Source organism: Dermacentor andersoni, chromosome 11 (genome assembly GCF_023375885.2).
Source record: "Dermacentor andersoni chromosome 11, qqDerAnde1_hic_scaffold, whole genome shotgun sequence".
NCBI classification, from domain to species: domain Eukaryota; kingdom Metazoa; phylum Arthropoda; class Arachnida; order Ixodida; family Ixodidae; genus Dermacentor; species Dermacentor andersoni.
The window spans coordinates 51,435,642-51,453,894 of record NC_092824.1 but is presented as its reverse complement, the minus strand read 5'-3'; the positions used below and the strand labels follow the sequence as shown (position 1 = coordinate 51,453,894).

Genomic DNA, 18,253 nt, shown 5'->3' with positions numbered 1-18,253 from the left:
CACTGATTGGTTATCTCTATCGGTTAATAATGAATGAATGTGTATTGTTTAGTGGCGCAAGGGTCAGGTATGGCCAAAGAGCGCCAAGACTGTTAGTGATTTCGCGGTGAAATGAGTTCTGTGAAGTTGATGCGACGTGGCTGTAAAGGGGCCTAAAATATAGTCGCTACAAAGTGCGTAAAATCTACATGCAATAAGATTATAGCCATGACTAATGACGAGTACTATGAGCTTTACACTGCACTGCGGAAGAATGATATGATATACAGAACATGTAAGATGCAAAAATTAGCTACAGCACAACCGCCTCACCAGAGCTCTTGAAACACAAGGGCCTGGAGGCATGTGCTATACCGAACGACTATCACAGCGGCATCCTCTGTAGACAGGAAGCACTATGAATGTATTGGACTAATAACATGTAAGACAACATCTCTGAGAAAACCTAGGACTGTGTTTGTATTAAAAAGCAGTTCTGGACCGAGAAACATTACAGGATGAAGAGGAATGAGCTGCCGGTATGCTAAGGAAAAACGTCTCCTTCTCTCAGATTGGGCTTCCCGACACTCCAGGACGACTATCAGCCGAAATGATATGTGAGTGATGTGTGCCGCGTGTGCCAGCACGTGAGGGCCACCCTGATGCACATCCTATGGGATTGCACCAAGTTCCCCGACGAAGCTTCGACAAGTACAACGATTCCGCCGCGACTCGCGGCTGCGGCGGAAAGCTACGACCACGAAAGCCAAACCTGGGCCGTCCAGCAGGTCTCAGCGGCTCTTGAAAGACAAAGGCCGAGCGAAACCGACGGAACGTTGCCCCTCGGGCGACCGACCGCGGGAGTAACACGCGCTGGAGTTGAGTAGAGACCACCCGCTGAGAAGACGTCACGGCGCCATTTGGTCATGGTGTCATTCTGCAGGCGACTACATGAAGTTGTTTCTCTCTCTCTCTCTATCAGCCTCTGCCCGCATCTACCACAGGTAGGAGGGTCATTTCCGGTGAGTAGAAAGTTATGGGTGCCAAATGTGTGTCCTATTCTGAGACGGCAGAATAGGACATCTGTTCGGTGTGATTTTGTTGCAGAGGGCCAGAATCCAAACTGTGGCTTTATCACGTGGAGTTTATTATTTGTTTCTGCGTCCCACATGCACTGCCAGTGGTTTCGCAGTTTCTTCCACAAGAAAGGCCTCACATCTGTGACAGGCACATCAGCAGTAGGGTTAACAGCTTTCAATGCGATTGACGTGGCCATCTCGTCCGCCAGAACATTACCCTTGATGCTCCTATGGCCAGGCACTCAGCATATAATTATATGCCGGTTAGGTTTACACAAGACGGAATAGAGTTCATTAAATACTGGATTTTTTTTGTGTATAGAGTGAAATCAAGGCCTTCACGACGCTTAGTGAGTCTGTATATATCGCTGCTTTTTGAAGTTTTGATTTTCTTATATGCTTCACAGCAGACAGTAATGCGTAGGCCTCGGCCGTAAAGATACTTGTTTCCGGATGCAGTACATCGGTTTCTGAGAAGGATGGGCCGACGGCTGCGTGTAGGACACCCCGGCATTTGACTTCGAAGCGTCTGTGTAAAACACTGCGCAGTAGTGCTTGTGCTGGAGTTCTGGGGAATGCATTAGGATTTCGATCTCTGGTGCATGTTTTGTTACTTCTAGAAAGGATATGTCACATTATACCACCTGCCACTCCCAAGGTGGTAACAGCTTGGTTGAATGCATTAAGCGAAGCTCGAGGAGTGGGACATGCATTTCATCACTAAGCTCCCTCACACGCAGCGAGAAAGGCTGTCTTACAGAGGGATGATTACGGAAAAGTGTAGCACATGTCATATTGTTAACAGTGTTAAAACATGAATGTTGATGATTGGAGTGTATTTTCAGGAAATATGTGAGGCTGATGTAAGTTCTCTGCAGATGGAGTGACCATTCATTTGATTCCGTGTATAAGCTTTCAATAGGGCTTGTCCTGAAAGCGCAGGTGGCTACGTGGATACCTAGATGGTGGACAGGATCTAGAATCTTTAGTGCGCTCGGAGCGGCAGAGTTATATACGATCGCATCATAGTCCAATCATGATCCAATTAGGCTCCTACAAACATTTATCAGACACTTCCTGTCACTACCCCGTGTTGTGTGGGATAGAATTTTAAGCAGGTTCATTGTCCTTAGACATTTTTCTTTAACATATTTAATGTGTGGAACGAAAGTCAACCTATAGTCAAGTATAATACCTAGAAATTTATGTTCTTTGTTGATAGGTATTTGATGTCCACACAGTTGAACACAAGGATCTGGAACCAGGCCTCTCTTTCTAGTAAAAAGAACACAAGAACTTTTGTGGGGGCTGATTTTAAATCCGTTTTTGTCTGCCCACTTGGACACCTTGTTCGAGCCCTGCTGTACCTGTCTCTCGCATACTGCGAGGTTACAAGATTTGAAGCCAATTTGAATGTCGTCCATGTAGACGGAATCAAAAATGGCGGGTGGTAATGAAGCATGTTCATCTTCATGATAAAGAGTGTACAACTAAGCACGCCTCCCTTGGGTACACCTGTTTCTTGTGTAAAAGGTCACGACAACATGCTGCCAATTTTCACGTGGAAGATACGATTGAACGAATAGCTTTTAAATATATTCAGGATATTTCCACAGATGCCCATTCCCGACAAGTCTCTCAAGATCCCGTAACGCCATGTTGTGTCATACGCCTTCTTTATATCGAGGAACATCGACAAGAAATACTGTTTATGTACAAATGCATTGCGGATATATCCTTCAATGCGCACAAGATGATCTGTTGTCGACCGCCCTTCTCTGAAGCCACACTGATAGGGATCAAGTATATTGTTGAGTTCAAGGAAATGTACGAGTCTGCGATTAACCATTTTTTCAAAAAGCTTACACAAGCAGCTTGTAAGAGCTATTGGGCGATAACTTTCCGCCAGGGATGGGTCTTTCCCCTGCTTCAAAACAGGGACCACAATCGCTTCCTTCCATGTGTATGGAAGGTATCCGACAGCCCAAATAGTGTTGAAGAGTGCGAGTAGTGCAGCTTGTGTGTCAGTGTGTAAGTTTTCGAACATGTCATACATGACTTGGTCAGGTCCTGGTGCAGTGTTCTTGCTTGAAATCAAGGTAGCTCTCAACTCGGCAATACTGAATGGCAGGTTATACGCTTCGACGTGCTTGCATTTACGTACGAATGGCTTAAGTCCTTCTATTTCTTTGTATTTAAGGAAAGATTGAGAATAGTGTATTGAGCTCGACGCACGCTCAAAGTGTTCCCCAAGGGAGTCTGCCTGGTCTTGCAAGGTATTCCCTTGGTCGTTCACCAGAGGCAACGGATGGATTTGTTGCCCATTTAGCTTTCTTAAGCCATTCCACACGTTTGCCTCCTGCGTGTATGAAATAATGCCGGAGAGGAACCTCACCCAACTTTCTCTCTTTGCCTGACGTCATGTCCGCCTCCCCTGTGATTTAATTTGTTTAAACTGAATTAGCTTTTCGGCATCAGGCGATCTGCGCAATACACCCCATGCCTTGTTCTAACTCTTTCGTGCCTCTCTACAGTCCTCGTTCCACCAGGGAACACGTCTTCTAAGTGAACGTGCCGAAGTAGTGTTGCAAGTGCAGCAATCAATAAAAACAGCTACTTTTCTTGTTTTTTGCTTCACTTTAGTCATTTTCATTATTGTCGTCCTAAGCCAGTGTACACTGCTGTAGCATACAGCGCCGTGCGACTACTATATTTATATCATCATCAGCCTGGTTACGCCCACTGCAGGGCAAAGGCCTCTCCCATACTTCTCCGACTAACCCGGCCATGTACTAATTGTGGCCATGTTGTCCCTGCAAACTTCTTAATCTCATCCGCCCACCTAACTTTCTGCCGCCCCCTGCTACGCTTCCCTTCCCTTGGAATCCAGTCCGTAACCCTTAATGACCATCGGTTATCCTTCCTCCTCATTACATGTCCTACCCATGCCCATTTCTTTTTCTTGATTTCAACTAAGATGTCATTAACTCGCATTTGTTCCCTCACCCAATCTGCTCTTTTCTTATCCCTTAACATTACACCCATCATTCTTCTTTCCATAGCTCGTTGCGTCATCCTCAATTTGAGTAGAACCCTTTTCATAAGCCTCCAGGTTTCTGCCCCATATGTGAGTACTGGTAAGACACAGCTGTTATACACTTTTCTCGAGGGATAATGGCAACCTGCTGTTCATGAACTGAGAATGCCTGCCAAACGCACCCAAGCCCATTCTTATTCTTCTGATTATTTCCGTCTCATGATCCGCATCAGCAGTCACTACTTGTCCTAAGTAGATGTATCCCCTTACCACTTACAGTGCCTCGCAACCCATCGTAAATTGCTGTTCTCTTCCGAGACTGTTAAACGTTACTTTAGTTTTCTGCAGATCAATTTTTAGACCCACCCTTCTGCTTTGCCTCTCCATGTCAGTGAGCATGCATTGCAATTGGTCCCCCGAGTTACTAAGCAAGGCAACATCATCAGAGAATCGCAAGTTACTAAGGTATTCTCCATTCTCTTTATCCCCAATTCTTCCCAATCCAAGTCTCTGAATACCTCCTGTAAACAGGCTGTGAATAGCATTGGAGAGATCGTATCTCCCTGCCTGAAGCCTTTCTTTATGGGATTTTGTTGCTTTCTTTATGGAGGACTACGGTGGTTGTGGAGCCGCTATAGATATCTTTCAGTATTTTTACACACGGCTCGTCTACACCCCGATTCCATAATGCCTCCATGACTGCCGAGGTTTCGACTGAATCAAAAGCTTTCTTGTAATCAATGAAAGCTATATATAAGGGTCGGTTATATTCCGCACATTTCTCTATCACCTGATTGATAGTGTGAATATGGTCTATTGTTGGGTAGCCTTTACGGAATCCTGCCTGGTCCTTTGGTTGACAGAAGTCTAAGGTGTTCCCGATTCTATTTGCGATTACCTTGGTAAATACTTTGTAGGCAACGGACAGTAAGTTGATCGGTCTATAATTTTTCAAGTCTTTGGCGTCCCCTTTCTTATGGATTAGGATTATGTTAGCGTTCTTCCAAGATTCTGGTACGCTCGAGGTCATGAGGCATTGCGTATACAGGGTGGCCAGTTTCTCTAGAACAATCTGCCCACCATCCTTCAACAAATCTGCTGTTACCTGATCCTCCCCAGCTGCCTTCTTCCTTTGCATAGCTCCCAAGGCTTTCTTTACTTCTCCCGGCGTTACCTGCGGGATTTCGAATTCCTCTAGACTATTCTCTCTTCCATTATCGTCGTGGGTGCCACTGGTACTGTATAAATCTCTATAGAACTCCTCAGCCACTTCCAACTATCTCATCCATATTAGTAATGATATTGCCGGCTTTGTCTCTTAACGCATACATCTGATTCTTGCCAATTCCGTTTCTTCGTCACTGCTTTTAGGCTTCCTCCATTCCTGAGAGCATGTTCAATTCTATCCATAATATACTTCCTTATGTCAGCTGTCTTACGCTTGTTCATTAATTTCGAAAGTTCTGCCAGTTCTATTCTAGCTGTAGGGTAAGAGGCTCTCATACATTGGCGTTTCTTGATCAGATCTCTCGTCTCCTGCGATAGCTTACTGGCATCCTGTCTAATGGAGTTACCGCAGACTTCTATTGCACACTCCTTAATGATGTCCATAAGATTATCGTTCATATCTTCAACACTAAGGTCCTCTTCCTGAGTTAAAGCTGAATACCTGTTCTGTAGCTTGATCCGGAATTCTTCTATTTTCCCTCTTACCGCTAATTCATTGATCGGCTTCTTATGTACCAGTTTCTTCCGTTCCCTCCTCAAGTCTAGGCTAATTCGAGTTCTTACCATCCTATGGTCACTGCAGCGCACCTTGCCGAGCACGTCCACATCTTGTATGATGCCAGGGTTAGCGCAGAGTATAAAGTCTATTTCATTGCTAGTCTCGCCATTCGGGCTCGAATCAGGGTCATGCGCATACATCACCAATGCAAAACCGCCGAATAGTCATTTGACGAGGGCAAGATCGCCAACGTGACAAGAGCCGGCTGTGTGTCCTCAAAGGACCACCAAAGGACCTCGCCCATCGTGCACTATTGATCCTTCCATGAAGCTCTCATATAATTGGGGTTGTGTATAGGGCAATCACAGCCAGACAATTCAGGACTTTTTTAACTTTGCAAGACATCGCCCATAGATTTCACTGCACTGTAGCGCTCGCAGGAGTCGTGGGTGAGCAAAATAATTGGATACTCACTTGTGCTGACGAACACTCACTCGTGTTTATAGTCGCTTCCATTCATTTTTACCGGCACCTACTCACGGTCATATTCACATTAACTTCCATTTATCCAGACTCACAGACTCCAAGCATTCATGTCCATTCACTCGTACCCCACTGTCACTCATATATTCCCGTCATATCTGTACCTCCATATCTGTATCTATGTATCTCTTCATCATATTCACGTCAACTCAAAATCGGCCACTTGCCTCCATTCATACTCGCACCCTATCTGAAGCCAGCGAAAAGAGTCTGGAGCAAGGAGGAGTCTGTGAACTCTCGAATATGCCGACTTATGGTGAGAGTATGCGACAAGGAGGAGAGAGTGGTTGCGAGGAGGGTAGCAAGGATGAACAAGCATGGCAACTGCACAGAAATTAATCAAATGCCTGCAGTTGCCATTATGACACCATTTAGAAAATTATTGCAGCTCATTGTAGAGTGGTGCACAGCAGTCACTGGATAAAAAAATTTGAGCTCGGAGGTAGTTTAGGGTCACTTTAAGGCCCGTTATTATGTGCCGTGTCTTGAGCCAATATGCCACAAACAGAACTGTTCTGTTTCTTCTAGCTCACTAAAAGAATGCATTTGTTTTAAAGTTCAGAGGACTGCTGAACTTCAGCTGTTGTAGCAGGCCTAACATAGCACAATATGTGCACATCTTACACAACAACTTGACAGACAAATGTTTCTTCCTTCGAGCTTTATTAGAACACGAACATTGTGGCAAGAAGTATATATATATATATTTATATCCACCAAGCTACCATCTTGAGGGAAGTATCTTATCAAGACATGTGCCACTGTCCAGCATGTAAAAGAAAAAAACAAAGCTAAGAGGATTGCTTGCTGTACCCTTCCACACTTCATTTTTGATCATATGCGCAAATTTCCCAAACTATGTACACACACAGGTATAATCCAAAATTACAATGCAGGAGGGGCATGTCCGACCACCAACCTTTCACAGCGCCCTATTGTGGGGCCAATCCACAACTCTCCCTGCTTAAAAAGGAGCGCATATTCATCAAGCCATGCTAGCAATCAAAGAAAGCTGTGCTTTTGCTGATTAAAAAAAGAAACGGTCATAATCTAAGGAGAGCGACACTCTGCATAAATGTGTAACATCTTGCTTTTCAAAAATCTGCAAGTGGCCAAGTTTCAACACAAGTACACACGCATTCATGCACTAAGCCCTGCAGGTAGTATAAGTACACTCTGGCAAAAACTGAAGCAACCACATGGAATCGCGCTTTAGTCACCTCTATGATGACACTAAGCGCACAAATCTTCTCCCAGCCACTGGTATGAAACAAAGCGGTGGCAAATTTCCAGATGAACAGAAAATCGGAGATCACACAGCAATGCATAAATAAATCTTAACTTTCAGACACACGCATCAAACATGCAACAACACGCCCAATACGAAAACGTGCAGACAATTCCAGACATTTAGAATGGAACAAGCAAGTGATAAGCACTTGTCAACATGACTATCACATGCAATGTACCAACAAGAACTTTGCCTGGCAAAGAACCTTGTGTTTGTCACCCAAGCCCTCATTCCAGGCTTGTCTGTTTGCTTAAGACAAAGCAGAGACAAGACACTTCAAATGCGTTCTCTTAAAAGTGCATCTATTTTTGATGGTGCAGTAAACAAACGCACAGGCGATTCAGTCTCTAGCAGCAGAAACTAGGACTAACTGAACAGGAAATAAAAGTTTTATCGCCAAAGGCCAACAGACTTAATACTCATCTATGTTCTCAAGATAAGGAACTCCAGAATGCATAGGAGTCCTTCTGCAGACAAGGATGGGTATTTGGAGGGTGGCCAACATTTCCCACAGCCCACTTTACATGTCAGCGTTTCTTCAAGAAAGACTAGTCACTTTATTTAAGCAGCCACCAACTTCATTTCCTTTCGTAGCACGCTTCTCAATTTGGGTGTCCACAAGAACCAGAGCACTCGCTTCGCACCACACTTGGGATATTCATTCCAGTCAAAATACCGATTAAGTGACTCCACAGGCTTTCCAAAACAAACAGTATGCCAGGAAACTAACAGTGCCAGTGTGTGCGTGTAATTTCCGCCCACAAAGGGTCTCAGGTGCACAGCCTCATTTCGTATGTTTCAGCACTGCTTACACTCAACAAACGGGATTGGACAGAGCTCATCCGCGAGCTTCAAAACTTCACCACAGTAGTTACCGCGAGCAATGCAGTCAGCTGTCGCAGTGCAACAAGCACAAGAACTCTTGCAATGACGTGTTGCATTATAAAGCAACTGCGATGTGAATTGGTATTACTCATCCAAAGCAAGTCTCAACCTTTCACGCTCTCAAAAGTCAGCACCCACTGATTCAACACGGAACCAGACACAGCTCAGACTTGTACAACGAACAAGCGGCACATGCTAGCGACACCTGCCTTTTTCTTATGCACACACCCTCAAGTTGCCAGAGAAAGATTATTTCACCAGCATTACCCGCTCATGCTCGAAAAAAAAAAACAAAAAACAAGCTAAGTGCAGTCACATCTCCAGCTTTGCACAGAGGCCAGTGAACACACCACACCACCCAAACGCAAGAAGACTCCACACGCCTATCTCTTGATTGCGGTTCTGCTACCAAAGCGGCTTGCACAGCCACCTTGCAGGATAAAGGCAAAATAATCTTGACCCTCGTGTGACAAGCATCTCTACTTCTAAAACCGTGCGTCCAGACCATGAGGGAATAAAAAGCACCGAAACCTTTCTCATTTGCGCGCGTCATTCCCACCACAGGCCGCAGGGGAAAAGAAAAAAAAAAGAAGGGTGTCGAATGCAGGCGTTTGAAGTCTGCTCCAGGCCAGAAGAGATATGGGGGGGGGGGGGGAGGGGGGGGTTGAAGAGAGCATGTGGGACAGTAGAAGTGTCTAATCAAAACAGCGCCGTATGTTTATTTTCGGGAAACGGACGCACGACGACAACACGGGGCTTGAACAACACAAAGGGACAACTTTCTTTCTTTGTTTTTACTGACGCTGCCTCCTCGACTGTCCGGTAAAAAGATAGGCGGCAGCAACCTTCTCCTGCGGGCAGCAGCGACCACGCACAGAAGGAAAAAAAAAAAGGGGGGGGGGGGGTAAAATCGCGCAGGGAGCCACGAAGTGCAACCTAGTGCGGAGACTCGGGGTCCTCAGTACCGGCTGCCGAGGTTCTGCTGGACGGCCGTGCGTGCCGCCTCGGCCGCCACGTTAGCGGCGGCGCCCTGGACGTGCTCGTTGCGCAGCACGCCCGCGGTGAACTCCTGCTGCGCCTTGGCGAACGAGGCGCCCGTCGAGCGGTAGAGGCGGTGGACGCGCAGCAGCATGATGCCCGACCAGGCCGCGTTCACCGCGTGGCCCGTCGCCACGATGGTGAGGAAGATGCCGAGCGCGATGGACTTGCTGAACGCGTCGATGGCGACCACGAAGCCCGAGGCGCCCGTGGTGCCGATGCCGACGGCGTAGATGACCGACACGATGAGCTGGACGAAGAAGACGAAGAAGAAGACCATGAAGTTGAAGGAGGAGTCGGAGCGGAACGCCTTGTACAGCGGCCGGAACCAGCAGAGGAACGAGAGCGGCGCGAAGAGGACCATGTAGAGGATGGAGAAGCCGAAGTGCGTGGCGCCGCCCTCCTTGACGAGGATGGCCAGGCCGCCCAGGAAGTTGAGCACCAGCACGAGCACGTAGAAGATCCACAGGTAGTAGACGGTGCGCACGATCTTCTGGAACTCGAGCGGAATGTCCACGCCGATGTCCTGGTAGAAGCAGGGCGCCACGCAGCACTTGTCGGGCAGCGGGGGCCAGTTGTTGGCGCGCGCGTTGAACTGCGCCCCGCGCAGGGCCTCCTCGCGGGCCTGCAGCTCGGCCGCCTTCTTCTCGAGCTCCTCCTGGCGCTTCTGGAGCTCGGCCGTGGAGATCGTGGTCGACTGGCCGCCGCCCGCCGTGTAGGCCGGAGGCGGTTCCGTGACAGCCTGCATAACGGCCGGCTGGACGACGGCCGCCGACGCCGCTGGCGTCGCGACCGTCGAAGGCCTGCTGTACTGGGGCGGACTCGCGGTCGGCGGTCGCGGCTGCGCCGGTTCCGCGAACGGGTTGTAGTCCTCTAGGCCTAACCCCGACTGCGCCTGCTGGCTGCGGCTTGTCACTTGCGTGACGGCCGGGTCGGCGAACGGGCTCGGGGCGTGCGGGTCCGCGAACGGATTGGAGTCCAGGCCCGACATGGTGGAGCTGGCGGTGGGCGCCTAGGCTAGTCGCACCGCTCGTGATGTGGACGAGCCGGTGTTTGTTTTGCTTCTGTGTTCGCCCCGCTTTAAGCCGACAACTTGCCGAATGGTGGTGGGAGTTCCAACACGACCCAGACCATCTCGCGTAACCTCGCAACAACTGCGCCAAGAAGTGACGACGAGAGATACTCTCGAGGCCAGTCGAAAGGGCGACAGGAAACGCCGCGAGCGCCGCCGCTCCCACTACCGGAAGTAACGCTCAGTTCCCCGGATGTCCCGCATGCGCGTGCGCGAGTCGGTGGCCGCCGCTTCGCAGACGACTTTCTTCTTCATGAACGTAAAACGACGGCGTTTATGTCATTATACCAACACGCAGTCACATCACTGTATCAACTAGACAACAAAACTTATTTTGCTGAATATTTCTTTTTTGAAGCACGACATATCGTCTCCAAAAGCTCGCACACATTACAATGAATGCTCGCACCCACTGCGCTGAATGACAGATGTGTACATTCTTTCCAGTGCACAAAATAACGAGAACGTATAGATGCCTGAGGAATACAGAAAAATGACAATTCCTGCAACGCCTTGGTGCAAAAGATACACGAAAAAATAGGCACGAAGGGTCACTTCGGCGGCGCACAGCCTTGTTTCGACCTGCTCACGACTAGCGATCGCTTGGTAACGCGCGAGGTTTATACCAAGTCGTATGTAAAATGCTGAATGCGTGTGAGTGGTATGATCAAAGATGTGAACGAGCTACATGTTTAGAAAATCATACAAATAATTTTCCGCGCCCAGCGACCTCGGCAACGCAATTCGTCTTCCACTCACCAGGAAAGGTGCGCAGTCTTTCGACGGGCTGGTTCCACACAGTCTGACGCACAGTCCAATCCCGCACATGCTTACGGTGACCTTGCAGCAAAATTAGCCACGATAGATGCACAATTTAAAAACAAACTTTGTAAAATGCGCCGGACGACATTTCCTTCCGACGCATGGCTGGCAGACGTACACCGGGCACCAAAAACTTGATGCAAAACGACACACCAAATCAAAGAAATCAGAGAATATTTCCATCTTCCTCTCCAAAGCTCGACCAATTTTGCCGGTTTTACAACAAATGTATTTTTTAATGAATAGTTGGTATGTTAAATATCTTTAACGAGTAAAAGTTGCAAGTTTGTCTGATTTTAAATTAGACCCGCGTTTTTCGTCTCACCTTTTAGACCTGTGTTTACGTCGTCTTGGCCGCGTGGTTGCGTGGTTGACCGTTTGGCACGATGATTGCCGGTAAGTAGCGTTGTTTCCGAAAGTAACTTGATGTGAGAAAATGTCGATAAATCTGAAATCAAGCCGCTCTTGGACAGATTGATTTCCACAAGCGGCATGGTCTCAGCGCAGTTGAAGACGTTCATTAACCGCAGATCTCATTTTCCCAGGGGATATCGACGACGTTTGCTATTTCGGAGTCCTGACAGCGCTGTTGCTTCGCTCGGCGACTTCGTTATGGCCTTACTCGGGTATGGACGCGTCACTTTGACAAAACTTGCCATTTCGCAATCTCCTGAGATCCCAAGTCCATCCCCATGTGCATACTCATAAAGATTCCTGGTTAATATTAAACGAAAAGCGAAAAAAAAAAAAAAAGCAAACCCAGCTCTAACTTGAATTTAGCCAGAGGCGCGCGCCGCACTATCAATGATTCCTTGATGCCACCTGTTTCTTTTTTTTTTAATGTAAGTAGGTAAAACTGCGGTAATAAATGTTGGTGCAAGACCGCTCATCATCGCTGACGATGAAAAACTTCTGTGAAGTAAACTTCAGTGCAATATCCGATTGTGCAACTGCTGTGCAAAATAAACGATCAACACAACGAACTGCGATGTGGTTAGCGTTACGAATGCGCTTAGGCTGACGAAATTTTTATTGCGATAGCAATTATATGCGAATATAAGCGAATTTCTGCCGTTGTCGTCGCCGTGAGCTTCCGCATATATTTAGGTATATGTGTGCTATATGCGTTATATGTGGGTTATATTGCCACAACATTTTATCAATAAAGTTGCTCATACCAGGTGGTAGATTCTTGGCAAAATTATTCCCCAGAATTTTGCGAATGGCAGCCCACAAACAAATTTCATGAAATAAAACATCGACAGCGCATGCCTTTAATCTTAAATATTCTCAGACTTAAATATAAAAAGTGTGAAACAAATGTAAGTGCTCAAATCTGAGACGGATGTAATTTTATTGGCGCGGCTGTGTACTACCTCCGGGATCGGCCCAGGAAAGAAGTTCGACATACCCGATACGAAAAAGTGTTAGTAAAGTTGCTTAGATAGACATTGGCTTTAATTAATAAACATAAAGGAAAGTGTTCGATGGCAGGATTCAAACAGAGGACCCCTAGCACAACAGCTCGTTTTTACTTAGTCAGCTTACGTTAACTTTGACTCATACTGCCATTACAGCTACGATTCTTAAACCTTGTGTGATATTCTAAGATGTTACTAGCGCATTCATTGCTTTGTCCTTGTGGCGAAAACAGATTTCTTTTTACCTGCAAAAACTTCAGAGATGGTCACTTTGCCCACGTACGTAGAAGTACACACTTGTCCCGTGCCCATACCCATGAAACCTGACCAAACCTTTTTTTTTTTCTAAGGTCAAGCTTTATTTGCCTAGATTCCCAGGGTTTGGCCTGGCTGCTCGGTCAGTTTGTCGCTGAGTAAACAATCCAATCACGGAGATTATTAAAACCTGCATTGGGTGAGCGTGTGGCGTTTGCAGCTGTATCATATGGGCCTGAAGTGCATTCTTAAAACCGAGAAGAAGCATTCTGCCTGCAGGCATGTATTCGCTATGCACCAACCAAACAATACAAAACTTATGCGACTGGAGAAGAAAGCAAACAGTTACTTGCACGTAGTTAGAAGTAAAAGAAAAGGGAAACATTTCAAGAAATCTTCACCTAACATTGTTTCCAACAAGTGCGCTGTATCTGCTGCACTTTTTCTGATTTACCAGGAACTGCTTTGGAAAATAACCAACTATAGAAGGTATGTAGGTTAGCTTCAATCGGAGGGGTCTCGGGAGGCCTAACTGCTGACATCGACTACTCGCTGTTAGTCTCTTCGAGCAATGACTTCAACACGATTCGCAGGTGCTGGGAAGCCACCTATGTTTGGAGATTACGAGGCTCAGAGGCATTGGCAGGAAGTCACCGTGAATCTCCCGGTGACAAAATGGTAATGGCATTTGTTAGCATTTCTCTCGTCTTATATCTCACACTTATTCTTCTGGCTAATTGAACAAATACTGACCCACGTTCGAAGTTTGAAAAACTTTACTGCAAGCTTCTTGCACATAAGAGGATGCCACTTAGAGACTATGAAGTATGGGAAATACATGTAATGTATATTAAATTGATAATGAAGTTGGCCTCAAAATTGGCCTGGTGTCATTAACATTATATAATTAGGATTGCAAACAGGGTCAGGTTGGTGACAACCTGCGCTCGTCCCTGTTGGAAGTGGTGCTGTTGCAGTATGGATCAACATTAGCGAGATGTCATGACGTAGAGCAAGATTTGTCGGTGTCATGCAGACGTAAGGCTGGGTATGATGTTGCTGCTCATAAGAATGGAAACAAGAGTGCTGTGCTTGCGTGTGGCAGCTACAGCAGTTGTAGGAACAAAGCACACCAATGCACTGCGACGTCGTTATGTATCCCCGTCCTCATTACCATAATCAAAAGCGGTTCGTAGAAGAAATTAGTGTATTTCTAGCGTTTATGGGGTTTTGACATGCATTTAGTGCAAGAAAATGAGAAGTCAGAAATGTCATGTCACTATACGCCTTTTAACGCAAGTTGAAGATCTTCGTAATTTCTCTACGTTTACCTGCCACTGCAGGCAGTGGCTATGGCATTGCCCTGCCTAGCACGAGGTTGCAGGTTTGATTCCTGACCGAGGTGGCCACATTCTGTTGGAGGCGGAATGCAGAAACGCTTGTGTGCCGTAGAACCCCAAGTGGTCAAAAATAATCCAGAGCCCTCCACTGCGGCATCCCTCATAACCGAGTGTGCAGTTACGCAATGTAAAAAGTTACAGTTTGTTGCATAATCTGTTTGCCATGCATGACTTTTTTTTGTTCTCCCATGAAGTGGCAATGTCATTGTATTGTACAGGTATGAGAACTCGACAGACAATGATCTCCTCTACTGGGGCCTGGACTACCCGCCTCTGACGGCCTACCATAGCTGGTTATGTGGCAAAGTGTAAGAAATACTTCATTTGCTATGTTGCGATCACTGCTGTAAATTTTAGCAATGCTGCGCTTGTTGAAATACCACACAGTACATGAAAAAAATGTTGAGCGAAATTCAACAAAATGCATGCCATTGCGAGGAAAATGCAATTGAATGCTACAGAGGCTTCGATGGAGTGTCAGGGTTGGGAAACCTGCAGGCATAGGATGGCTTTAGTCGACTCGGGACAAAGGTATTTGATACCTGGGAGAGGCCTTCGTTGATGTTTGTGATTAACAGTGTTGATAATTTTAATGATGCATAAATAAAAGCCTTCGCATATGTGTGCAGATCTGAGCAACTTGCACATAAAAGGCAGCAAAACTGTATAAGCAAGTTCTCAGACCCGTCAGAAGCCCTGGGGGTTCTGGTTTGCCGCTGCAAAAAATCTACCCAGGACTTTGCATTTGTGTCACTACGTCTGGCACATTTCCTTTGCTATGCTAGAGTCTTTTCAAATGATTCACTATATCTGAGCATAGTGCTTCTGTACTCTCTGCTATATTTGATGCACATTCCGACGGCCTTGGTCATATGGCAGCTTCGGGCCTGCAATGCAGGCTGCGTCACTAGCTATTCTTAGAGGTGCCCTGAAACACTTTTCCAACTAATGACAGAATGACATCACTAATAAATTACGAGGGCAAATCAGAGAGTATTTGCCCCTATTTTTTGTTAGCCAAATTGCGGCTGCTAATGTGAAGTCAACATATCCGTTCTCACCAGTGGACCTTTCTTGGACCGGCCCGGCCTCATCTGCCATAGCTCCGTGGCACAGCAATGCTGTCAGTTGTTGAAGACGGCAGTTGTGCTTCAAACATCTGCGGTGTATGAGCAACAAAGTGCGATTCATTTTCTATGGAGCAAGGGACAAATGCCTATCCATATCCACAGGGAAATACAGCCCACATACTGGGAAAGGTGTCTTGCTTCGAGAAGTGTGAGGTGGTGGTGTTGAAAGTTCGCAAAAGGCCGTGAGGACTTGCATGATGATGAGCATGCATCGCTGACTGATGACATGGCAGAGGGGCACCTCAAATTTAGTGCTGCGATGGGACAAATGCCTGAACCGGTATGGGGAATATGTGGAAAAATAGAGTAAGGTACGTAGAATAGTATGCGTATTTGTAATTACCTGTATGTACCTTATCTTGGCCAATAAAATGCAGCGGCAAGGACTTTGCCCTCGTACATCACCTCACGAATCTCCTGCTGCAAACTTTTTTTCGAATCCTTCACGCATAAGCAAAGTTAGATGTAGCTATCGGACCAATCGACAACTTTCTGCCTCCTTTTATTACACTAGCCCACTTGAAGCTACACAGGGGAGGTGGCAGTGGGGCGCAAGGGAGCAATGACCTGCTGGCCCCGCCCAAAGGTTGAACGCAAGACAGCGCATTGTGGCACTCCATGGCAGCTGCGGTGTCTACACTGCGCTTTTCATCTTGGAGACCATGTTCAGCAGACAAAGCAGTGCGCAACTGTTGTGTTTAGAGTGGCAGTGCAAAGATGGGACGGATTTTCTATCTTCTTTGAAATCACAAACATATATATTTTTTGTTTATTTAACTCCAAATGAACAATATAATTGTATTGATAAAAAATTTTCTCGCAATCTGAAATCAACCAGTAGCTCTTGATGGGTCCAGCTTCTTGTGATGAGGCTGCACGATGACATTGCAGAAGCAAGAGCAAATGCTTTTTCACTGCTTTTTGACACGAGATTATATGTTCCCTGCTTCATGCAGCACAACAATATTTGGTCCACAGGAGCCTCGTTAACAGATCAGCAATGTTTTCTTACTATGTTACAAAAGTGTTTCAGGGCCCCTTTAACGACGGTTCATCGCCGGTGTTCGGGCCTGCGCGTTCTTGTCGACGCCTTGCACGTACCATTGCAAAGGCTTCAACACAGTCTGCATTACTGTCTGTACTCAGCTTACTTCAGTACGAGCGACACTGCTGTACATTGCTGCTGCTGCGCGAGAACAGTTGTGGAACTCCTCTGCACTTTCATTTTGTTCTGTATCCCTAGTGCAGAAGTCATCAACGGCAGTTGGGTTGCCCTCAGTACATCACGAGGTACAGAGAGCTATGACCACAAGCTGTTCATGCGATACACAGGTAAGGAAAGACCTGAATTTAGTTCGCCTAGATTTTGCTCGTACATGTAGATGGAAGCAGGGCCCATTTGGCTGTGTTGTGTCCAATTGTGTATTACCTCTACGATTTGGATTCTTAATATTGTGTCTTTTTTATAATTTAAATATGCTTTAGTGTGTAATTATGTCTGCTGCAATTGAAAAATTTTAACATGGGTAGTTTGGTTGGCCAAAGTGATCAAGTTGTATCACCTCAGAGTGTACCGCAACATGCTTCTGATCAGTTTGTACATGCTATTTATACTATTACACTTTTCACTTTCCTGCAAGATATGCACACATTATCATGGCGCTGTTACCTTGCGAGTCTGGTAGCTGCCATGCTGAGCTCGTCACATTATGTGGCATGTATATAATGCATTCTTGAATTATTGCCTGCAACGTATGAAAAGTATGGCGCATCCCTGCACATATTTCATTGTTACACAAAAAGACAGTGCACAAGAGAAGAAAGAGACGTACAAAATTGCTATTTTGCTGAGGTACATTCCTGCACAGTTTAAATGCATACATATGCCTACTGTTTCTGAAGTTCTTCCATGTTCCTCAAATGTCTTTGTATCTTGCACAATTTTTTTTTGTTATGTTCGCCCACTCCTTTCTGTAATGCCTTCGGGCCTTGAAAGTGTCTTAAATAAATAAATAAATAAATGGGAACATACCTAGGCACTTTGAATCAATTAGGTTAGGATTTCTTTGATGGTCTGTAGTGGTTTCAGCAAAACGTGGTTGGTTACTCTGATGCCGCCGTTCTTGCAGTCCTGGCTGCTGACGTCCTTGTGTACTTTCCTGCCGTGCTGTTCTTCTGGAACTCGCTCTGGTCTCCAGTGAGGATGAAGCCGAGAGATGTGGTAAGCCAGGATGCAATCTGACATCTCACTTTCCTTTTGAGTTTATTTCTTGCTGCTCTCTTTTTCGCAATTGTCCCAATAGGTTTCTCTTTTCATACTTGTTGTACAGTTCAGTCTGCTCATGTTGAGCTGGAAAATGCGGTCTAGCACTGTTTTAAAGAAGTCTCATCTGACACGAAAATTCTGTCGTTACCTCTGATATTTGTTATGAGCATATATTCATTACCAACTCATGTTGGCAAGAAAAGTTTCAGATTTACTTCGGTATATCCAGCAATTCATCATATCTGTGTTTGTTATATCAAATGCTGACTGGATTGAGTTATTGCCCGTTTTGAGGCTTTCAGTCTGCTG

The 18,253-nt window shown here is 46.1% G+C and overlaps 3 protein-coding genes across 3 annotated transcripts in view; 1 reads left to right on the top strand and 2 right to left on the bottom strand.

Moving 5' to 3' along the window:
• LOC126517832 (asparagine synthetase domain-containing protein 1) overlaps positions 1-11,595 on the bottom strand; it is a 45,204-nt gene extending 33,609 nt beyond the window's left edge. Inside the window, exon 1 of the mRNA XM_050167636.3 lies at positions 11,410-11,595. Within this exon, the coding sequence (XP_050023593.2) occupies positions 11,410-11,478 (69 nt within the window). The 5' untranslated portion in view covers positions 11,479-11,595. The remainder of the gene's footprint in view (positions 1-11,409) is intronic.
• Scamp (secretory carrier membrane protein) lies at positions 7,011-10,993 on the bottom strand. The gene has a single exon (XM_050167638.3). It carries the CDS (start codon positions 10,567-10,569, stop codon positions 9,499-9,501), a length of 1,071 nt encoding a protein of 356 aa, XP_050023595.1. The 5' UTR covers positions 10,570-10,993; the 3' UTR covers positions 7,011-9,498.
• A 157-nt stretch (positions 11,596-11,752) lies between the features above and the next one.
• gny (ALG6 alpha-1,3-glucosyltransferase garnysstan) overlaps positions 11,753-18,253 on the top strand; it is a 28,003-nt gene continuing 21,502 nt past the window's right edge. The window contains exons 1-6 of the mRNA XM_050167637.3: positions 11,753-11,868; positions 12,018-12,098; positions 13,742-13,826; positions 14,767-14,856; positions 16,922-17,010; positions 17,808-17,899. Of these exons, the coding sequence (XP_050023594.2) occupies positions 11,859-11,868; positions 12,018-12,098; positions 13,742-13,826; positions 14,767-14,856; positions 16,922-17,010; positions 17,808-17,899 (447 nt within the window). The 5' untranslated portion in view covers positions 11,753-11,858. The remainder of the gene's footprint in view (positions 11,869-12,017; positions 12,099-13,741; positions 13,827-14,766; positions 14,857-16,921; positions 17,011-17,807; positions 17,900-18,253) is intronic.